The sequence below is a fragment of the Cherax quadricarinatus genome, chromosome 84, assembly GCF_038502225.1.
Source record: "Cherax quadricarinatus isolate ZL_2023a chromosome 84, ASM3850222v1, whole genome shotgun sequence".
Lineage (NCBI taxonomy): Eukaryota > Metazoa > Arthropoda > Malacostraca > Decapoda > Parastacidae > Cherax > Cherax quadricarinatus.
The window spans coordinates 3,852,461-3,862,460 of record NC_091375.1 but is presented as its reverse complement, the minus strand read 5'-3'; the positions used below and the strand labels follow the sequence as shown (position 1 = coordinate 3,862,460).

At 39.3% G+C, this 10,000-nt stretch overlaps 1 protein-coding gene across 2 annotated transcripts in view; it reads right to left on the bottom strand.

Moving 5' to 3' along the window:
• LOC128704438 (N-acetylneuraminate (7)9-O-acetyltransferase) overlaps nt 1–8,548 on the bottom strand; it is a gene marked incomplete at its 5' end in the record, with an annotated part of 49,674 nt that extends 41,126 nt beyond the window's left edge. For both annotated transcript variants that reach the window (XM_070102955.1, XM_070102956.1), the window contains 4 exon segments: nt 204–323; nt 3,310–3,444; nt 7,822–7,941; nt 8,408–8,548. In XM_070102955.1, coding sequence (XP_069959056.1) covers nt 204–323; nt 3,310–3,444; nt 7,822–7,941; nt 8,408–8,548 — 516 coding nt within the window.
• Between the last annotated feature and the right edge of the window lie 1,452 nt (nt 8,549–10,000).

Genomic DNA, 10,000 nt, shown 5'->3' with positions numbered 1-10,000 from the left:
GTACCATACTGCTTTACTTGTGACCAGAACCAAGTAATCAGTGAGGAAGAAATGTATGGATCTTGATCTGATGACTCATGAACAGATTCGTAGCTTCTCATACTGTTAAACTTCAGTTAGTAACGAGCATTTAGTTGTGTAGTGACTATATATTAAGAAACTCTTTAAATGTATCATGAGGAAAAACAATCAAATTAACTTACTTGTGTATCATATTTTATTGCTACTTCTCCTGCATGTATTCCATCTGAAAAGCCTCCTATGCTTCCCTGAGCTACCAGACGTGAGCTGGACCATATGTGAACCTTCGTGTTGTAGAGGACCTGTAGATTTTTTCATTACTGTCACTTCTCCACATGTGTAATTACTTATCAAGGCAAACTCTTAGTTCTAACTAATTTATTAATTTTATTTTTAACTTCCCAGAATAAGGAACATACCGCAGTTAACAAAGAATACTTGGAGATAAACAATATAAATGTTTATATTTTGAATAATTTATTTATTTTAGCCCTCATTATAGTGTTGCAAAGGAGAAGGAAAAAAAAAGAGGCATTATATTTAAATATAACTGCCTGGAGACTTTTCTGTCATGTCGCACCTTAAAGTTTTGAGTTTCGGGAGTACTTCGAGTCCAAGATGCAGAAAGATGACTATCACAATTTCCACCTGAAACCATTACAGCCTCTCCTCACTTAACAACGGAGTTCCATTCCTAAGACCACATCGGTAAACAAATTCGTCACTAAGTGAGGAGCATACTATAATGGTAGTGGGTTTGTGTCAACCATCTTTGATATTATTTTAATGTCACCTTTGCACCATTTATAACATTTCTGGTATATTTTTAAATGTTTGTACAGCAGTGTACTGTATATTGTAATAAGCAGAATAGAGGAAATCAGCTCTAATATACATTATTCAGGTATGCATACTGGTCAGAGAGCCCGTTGTAAGTCCAAGTCATCGGTAAACAAGTACGTCGCTAGGTGAGGAGAGGCTGTATTTCATTTGGATTAGTTTTCATTTGGAATCTGATCCATAGACATTGATGGAATTTTTTTTTTTTTTAACAAGTCGGCCGTCTCCCGCCGAGGCAGGGTGACCCAAAAAGAAAGAAAATCCCCAAAAAGAAAATACTTTCATCATCATTCAACTCTTTCACCTCACTCACACATAATCACTGTTTTTAAAGAGGTGCTCAGAAACACAACAGTTTAGAAGCATATACGTAAAACGATACACGACACATCCCTCCAAACTGCTAATATCCCGAACCCCTCCTTTAGAGTGCAGGCATTGTACTTCCCATTTCCAGAATTCAAGTCCGGCTATGTAAAAATAACCGGTTTCCCTGAATCCCTTCACTAAATATTACCATGCTCACACTCCAACAGATCGTCAGGTCCCAAATACCATTCACTCCTATCGAACACACTCATGCACGCCTGCTGTAAGTCCAAGCCCCTCGCCCACAAAACCTCCCTTACCCCTTCCTTCCAACCTTTTCGAGGACGACCCCTGCCCCGCCTTCCTTCCCCTACAGATTTATACGTTCTCCATGTCATTCTACTTTGATCCATTCTCTCTAAATGACCAAACCACCTCAACAACCCCTCTTCAGCCCTCTGACTAATACTTTTATTAACTCCACATCTTCTCCTAATTTCCACACTCCGAATTTTCTGCATAATATTTACACTACACATTGCCCTTAGACAGGACATCTCCACTGCCTCCAACTGCCTCCTCGCTGCTACATTCACAACCCAAGCTTCACACCCAAATAAGAGTGTTGGTACTACTATACTTTCATACATTCCCTTCTTTGCCTCCATAGACAGCGATTTTTGTCTCCACATATACCTCAACACACCACTCACCTTTTTTCCCTCATCAATTCTATGATTAACCTCATCCTTCATAAATCCATCCATCGACACGTCAACTCCCAAGTATCTGAAAACATTCACTTCTTCCATACTCCTCCTCCCCAATTTGATATCCAATTTTTCTTTATCTAAATCATTGATGGAATTATAACCAGGAATTCATGAGCTCAATGGAATGATACTGTTGGCCCAGATCATTTTTACCAAAGTTTAAACTATTAACCCAGGTAAAATTTGTTTATATGTCCTGTCAATATATATTAAATTTCACTCTCTTATCTTGAATATAACAAAAATAAAATTGGAGGAATTTTGAGAATGCAAATCACTATCCCACTGAACATGGGGTAAGTATGCTACTACTGCACCAAAGACATTATAAAACTGCAATTAAGAATTCATACATTTATATTGTTGCATTCAACATAAAATTAAATTTCAGTTGTGTAACACAGTATATGTAGGAGCATACAAAATCAAACAATTCTTCTTAACACACTGCCTGTCTCCCATCCAGGTAGGGCAACTTCCCAAAAAAGGAGGAAATACATTCACCATTATTCATTTAACTGCTGAGCTGCCAGAAGTGTGCTGACATCACATTTCAGATGACCCTCTGAACTGCAACATCTTCACCTTTCCTTTAGACTACAATCACTGTACTTCCCACTTTCAGAGCTTAAATTCAGCTAGCTGGATTCTGTGAATCCCTTAATATATGTTACTATGGTATCTGCCTCCCATCACCTACACATTATTAGAGGGAAGTACTATAGGGAAGTATTATAGGGAAGTACTAAACCCACAGGGTCCACAGAGGACCTGGGAAATTGGAGGGGTAGAGAGTAATTAGGTGCAAATGAAGGAAGGGAATAGTAATTGCAACTGCTTGGATCAGGAGCCTCTTCAGTAGCATCAAGACCCTATGATATCTGTGCTCTATCTCAAGAAATAACAGATATTTCATACTGTAACTGCCTCCCATCACCTACACATTATTAGAGGAAAGTACTATAGGGAAGTACTAAACCCATACGGCTCACAGACGACCTGGGAAATTGGAGGGGTAGGGAGTAATTAGGTGCAATTGAAGGAAGGGAATAGTAATTGCAACTGCTTGGATCAGGGGCCTCTTCAGCATCATCAAGACCCCTTGCAGTGGCCAACTCGTTATGAAAATCAAATACAGTACAGATATATGTATGCAAAACAACCACTGTCAAAAAATAGTGAAATTCCAAGCACTTTCGTGATTTCTCACATTATCAAGGACTTTGATAACGTGAGAAATCACGAAAGCACTTGGAATTTTAATATTTTTTCACAGTGGTTGTTTTGCATATTGTAATATCACCTGTTTACTGTGACCTTACTGCATATATATGTATAAATAAACTGAAATGTATGCAGTTTTTACCTCCATAGCAGCCATATTATAAAGGTCAAGCTGATCATTGGTTATGGCCAGTCTCTCCGGTTTCAGTCTTTCAGGTACAACTGGGTCTTGCAACATCCAAAGCAACTGGGTTTTGTTGCCTATTTGGTGTAAGACCTATAGAAAATAAAATGAAATTACAAGAGCAACGCTTTTTTTTTTTTTGTCTGGGTTAGTACTGCATTTACATTCAAATGTGTATACAGTGGACCCCCGAGTTTCATGATTAATCCATTCCAGAGAGCCTGCCGAAAGTCGAAATTCACGAAACTCGAAACCATTTTCCCCATAAGAAATAATGGAAATAAAATTAATCCATTCCAGACACCCAAAAATATTAAAAGAAAGTATTTTTTTTCAAATTAAATAAGATTTACATACTGAAAACAATCAGAAATCAAGTACATGCATACTATAAAAAATAATAATAACATTACACTTACCTTTACTGAAGACTTCTGGGTGGATGGAAGACGGGAGAAGGGGATAGGAGGAAGGTGTACACTATTGTTTGGACGGAGAATCTCCTTCCATTAGGATTTCAGGTAGCAAGTCCTTTACTGGGGTTACTTCCTGTCTTCTTTTAATGCCACTGGGAACAACTTGAGAGTCACTGGACCCCTGCTGCACAAAATATCTGTCCAGAGAGGTCTGTTTCTGGCATTTCTTTATGATTTGCCTGAAGTGGGACAAGGTTTTGTCACTGAACATGTTGCAGATATGGCTTGTTTCAGCTTGGTCAGGGTGATACTTTTCAACAAAACTTTGCAACTCATTCCACTTTGAACACATGTCCTTAATCACCGAAGAAGGCACCTCCTTCACTCTCTTTTCCTCCTCTGAAGCAAGTTCCTCAGCTGTGGTCTGATGCTGTTCCAGTTGAAGCTCTTGCAGTTCGTTAGTGGTTAGCTCTTCCCTGTGGTCCTCCACCAACTCTTCCGCATCCCCGTGGCTCACCTCCAACCCCATGGACTTGCCCAATGCCACAACACCTTCCACAACAGGCAGGGTCAGGGTCTGCCTCAAACCCTTCAAAATCCCTCTGGATCATGTTCTTCGCTTTCTTTACCAAAGGGCTTACACTAGCTTTCGTTGGGCCCATGCTGACTTATTTAGCAGTTGCAATCACAAAAAACAATGGATTATTACGTATGAACCCGCAGGGTGATGGTCACGTGTTGGTAAACAATGGCACACTAAGCGTGAATGGCATGGGAGACTGGCTTTGTGTGCGCGGTGACGGGCGGACGGGTACCGGACGGTCACTGAATCAGGAGTCTAATCACGAAACTCGAGGCCAAATTTTGCCGAGAAAACTTGCCGAAAGTCGAATTTCACGAAAGTCGATGCTGCCGAAACTCAGGGGTCCACTGTATGTAGTTGTGTAACCAAGTATGTTTTATGTATACAATTCTTTCAATTCTTTTAACAAACCAGCTATATCCTACTGAGGCAGGGTGACCCAAAAATGAAAAATGAAAGTTTCACTTTTTTTAAATTTAGTAATTTATACAAGAAAAGGGGCTACTAGCCCCTTGCTCCATGTATACAATTACAGTAGACCATTATATTACATGGTTGTTACGTTCCTGAAAATGTCGTGTTAGGTAAAACTGTGTTAGATAAACTGAAGAGCTTATGGGAAAAATAGGGTTACATTCCTGGGAGCCCTCAAAAAGCCAAACAACTTTTTTTAGACCAACAGGTCTTACAAAAATAAAAGTGAATATGTAATTGTAGCTCATTGTCATGATATATTATGTTTTTACTGCTTAAGACTACAAATGCAACAGAAATAATAGTATTTCTTACCTTAAATTGTGGGTAATGGTGTTTGTGGATGATTGTGAAGAGAGTGGATATGCATGGTGTGGCCGTACTGGACTGAGGTGGATGTCTGTTGGTTGTCGGCAGATGTGGATGGTAGAGCTTCTGGTACTAACGTCGATGGTTATATTAGAGTGTGCATAATTTCTGTAATGGAGTTCTGGGCTCTTTTACCCTGCAGTACATTATACAGCTGACGGTAAGGCATCATCAGCTAGTCTAGATCCCGTTTCAAAGCACTGCTTCTAGATTTGACAGGGACCTCTTCAGTGAAAAAGTCTGCTAGTTTAGCAGCAACATGGAACTGCTCACGTAACTGCTGCAATGTTAGCTGTTTTTCTTCAGTTCTTCTTCATCTTCTTCTGTTATCTCCCTTCCTTGTATCTGTGCACTGAGCTCTGCCAACATTTCCTCTGGACTCCTGTCTTCATCATCATCTTCTAAGAGCTCATTCACATCTTCATTCATACCTTCTAAACCATCACCTGGTAATCTCCTTGCCAGCTGAACAATTTCCTCAACCTGACTCTCAAGCAAGGGAAAAACCAGTGACTGGTTTGACCTCCAAATTACTGGTAAGGTGTTTTTATCTACACCTTTCAAAGCACGAGGATTCCTAGAGCGGTAAATAACCATGGGCTTACACTTGAAATCACCTGACACATTACCACAAAGGAGCAAGGTGAAGCGCTCCTTTGCTGCCTTGAAGCCCGGTGCACTTTTCTCTTGCTGACTGATATAAGCTCTTGTTGGCATTTTCTTCCAAAAAACACTTGTCTCATCAGCATTAAACACTTGATGTTTCTCATAGCCACCCTCAGAAATAATTTCCTGCAATTCAGCAGGGAAATTACTTGCTGCTGTAATATCAGCTGAAGCACTTTCACCAGAAAACTTAATATTATGTAACTTATTACGCAACTTAAAGCTGTGGAACCAGCCTGTGATAAACATACACTCTTTTTCAGGCCTTCCTTATCACACACTGCTTTAAACAACTGTAAGGCCTGTTCCCTAATTAAGATGAAATTAAGTGGTGCACCTTTCTTTGTCTTTTGTTCGATCTACTCAAGCAACAAGTTTTCTGTTTTATTTACTAGTGATCTACGTGCCATTCTTTTCATGAGGTGACATCCTGGGTTATTCATTACGCAAGCTCATATATTCACCTCATTCTTTTTAATTGTATGAAATGACGCTTCATTAAGGCCATAGGCCCGCACTATATCCACTACAAGTGAGCCACTCTTAAGCTTGTCTAATATCTCAATTTTCTTCGTAACTCCTAGACTTAAACATTTAAACCTTTTCTTTCAGCAACACTTGTATGCCTGCTGGGTGCCATGATTGCTTGGCGGATAAAAGATATGGCAATTAAAAGATCTAAACTCAGTCCACAAACATAATAAACACAGCCAGCTCTGAGCTGTGTTGGGAAAGCATCCCGTGGGCAATGCTCCAATTTTTTTTCCCCTCCCACAAATCGAACCGTGTTAAGTTAATTTTACGAAGTCTTGTATAAAATTGTGCCGCAATTTTTCAATAGTGCAATAACCAAAATGTGCCAAATAAAACCGTGTAATATAACGGTCTACTGTATTATTATAATTATTATGATTATTATTATTATGGTAATAATTAATAATATATTCATAGGGAAGCACTAAACTTATAGAGGACATACAGAGCCTTGTATACATGCACGCCCCACTTTACAGTGCTTTGCTTCACGGTGTTTCGCTAATGCAGAAGTTTCCAATTATACCCATTCTTCATTTATTCTGACTTCCTACAGTAAATATATTCACCACTCACTATAAGCTAAGGACAAAAATATTTTAAGTTAAGTAGTGTGTGTATGTGCATTTTTTAGGCCTAGCTCTATTGCTACTTAATATATGATAAGTGTAAATATGCTGTTAGACTTTTACATGCATTTGAAAGTGAAAAAACCTCTATGTTTCACTTTACAGAGATTTTTTGCCTTACAGCAATAGCTTGAAACCTAAACTGCTGTATAAGCAGGGCCCTCCTGTATACTGTATCTATTAGGTTATATTTTAGCCAGGTCACTATTATCAGTGCAACACTCAAGTGTTTAGTGATTTTAGCAGGGCATTGATGTCATCATTGTTAGCAAAATATTCTTATGGTTTTAAAAGTGATTTTTGAATGTCTCAATGTCATTTGATCTTGTATTTTCAGAAGTACAGTACTGTAGTTTATTTGTTATCAGTGTTTGGTTTTTTAAAATTTAGATTTAATTCTTTTAATTTAAATCACATGCAAAAGTATATCATTATTATTATTACATAAAAGTAATAAATGAATACAGATTATGCAGCACAGTATGCAAATGTATAATTTTGGAGAATGTGGGGTTATAATGTGGTTACTAGTTGAGTTCTCAAAAATGTATTGATAGTCCTGGGCAGAGCGTGATCTCCTTTGTTAACTTTCTCATCACTGAAAATGCAGCTCACATTAACGGTGGTGCTTGCACACACAGTTATAAGTATCACAGAAGAGCACTGTTCTACTACACATGCTCACTAGCAAAAGACTAGGCACCTCAGTTTAGACTACTGGTAAATAATTTGTAAGATAACTTATGATCTTGAGGGTAACAAGAAAAAAAAAATGCCATATACGTATACCCAAACTTACAGATGAAAGAAGAGTCAAGTTTTTCTTATACTCTTCTAAAGCCAATGCAGAACCATTAGAATTCTTAATGGCATGAGTGGCACTTCCCATCACTATCAGCTTGGGCAGTGACTTTCTTCTCTGGAAAGAAAGATACAAGAAGGTAACAGCAAATAGTTATCCTAAAATAACACAAAGAACAAACAAACATTACCAGCAGAAATAACCCTTTGTTTGAAGTGTAATGTTATAATTACCACTAACTCTTCTACTCCACAGGATGCTAAATTATATAGAAAACCTGTCACAAAACAGTAAAAAGAGGAAATGAAATACACATTAAAACTTTATATTAACATCTGTGGTAATTACACATGCCTATGCCTACAGGATGTAATTATATGGCTTATGGTAATTCATTGTCACTCTTTCATTTACAGCCTAGTTAAAAGTATGCTGACATCACAGTTCAGATGACCCTCCAAACTACAATACTGTCATCCCTCCTTTTAGAATGCAGGAAATGTATGTACTTCCCAATTCCAAGACTCAAGCCTGGCTAGATGGGAAACTTGATTATTAATGAAGACAATCATATAATGTTTACCTTTAAATGATTAAGAAGCTTGGCCACATGCTGATCCATCAGTGGCCTCCAAATAAATTCAATATTAAGCCTCAGGTTAGTGTCGTTGTAGCGCATATCTTCATGCGGCGTCTCGGAAAACTTGGGATGTGTAACTGCAATCTAACCAGATAGTTATATAATTATTTTTTTTTTATTAACACACTGGCCGATTCCCACCAAGGCAGGGTGGCCCGAAAAAAGAAAAACTTTCACCATCATTCACTCCATCACTGTCTTGCCAGAAGGGTGCTTTACACTACAGTTTTTAAACTGCAACATTAACACCCCTCCTTCAGAGTGCAGGCACTGTACTTCCCATCTCCAGGACTCAAGTCCGGCCTGCTGGTTTCCCTGAACCCCTTCATAAATGTTACTTTGCTCACACTCCAACAGCATGTCAAGTATTAAAAACCATTTGTCTCCATTCACTCCTATCAAACACGCTCACGCATGCCTGCTGGAAGTCCAAGTCCCTCGCACACAAAACCTCCTTTACCCCCTCCCTCCAACCTTTCCTAGGCCGACCCCTACCCCGCCTTCCTTCCACTACAGACTGATACACTCTTGAAGTCATTCTGTTTCGCTCCATTCTCTCTACATGTCCGAACCACCTCAACAACCCTTCCTCAGCCCTCTGGACAACAGTTTTGGTAATCCCGCACCTCCTCCTAACTTCCATAATATACATTCATAATTTTTTTTTTTTAACATACTGCCCGTCTCCCATCAAGGTAGAGCGACACAAGAAAGAAACACTTTCACCATCATTCACTCTATCTTGACAGAGGCACGCAGATACTACAGCTCAGATGCCCCCCCTCCTAAACTGCAAATATCCCCACCCCTCCTTCAGAGTGTAGGCACTGTACTTCCCACCTCCAGGACTCAAGTCTAGTTAACCAGTTTCCTTGAATCCCTCCACAAATGTTATCTTCTTCACACTCCAACAGTTTGTCAGGTCCCAAAAACAATTTGCCTCCCCTCACTCCTATCTAGCATGCTCATATGCCTACAAGATGGCCAAGGCCCTCCCATACAAAACATCCTTTACCCCCTCCCTCTAACTATTCCTAGGTTAACTCCTCCCCCACCTTCCCTCCACTACAGATTTATACACCCTTTACATCATCCTATTTTGCTTCATCCTCTCTAAATGTTAAAACCACCTCAACAACCTCTCTTCAGCATCTCTGGATAATACTTTTGGTACTTCCATAGCTCCTAATCTCCAAGCCACAAATTCTCTGCATGATATTTACACCACACATTGCCCTCAGACATGACATCTCCACTGCCTCCAATCTTCTCCTTGTTGCAACCTTTACAACCCATGCTTCGCACCCATATAAGAGTGCTGGTACCACCACACTTTCATACATTTTCCTCTTTGCCTCCATGGATGACATTCTTTGTCTCCACAGATATCTCAATGCACCACCCACCTTTCCCCCCCTGTCATTCTATGGTTCACCTCATTTTTCACAGAACCATCTGCCAACAAGTCCACTCTCAAATATCTGAACACTTTCACTTCCTCTATACTTCCTCCTTCAAAAAATTAGTCTATTCTTA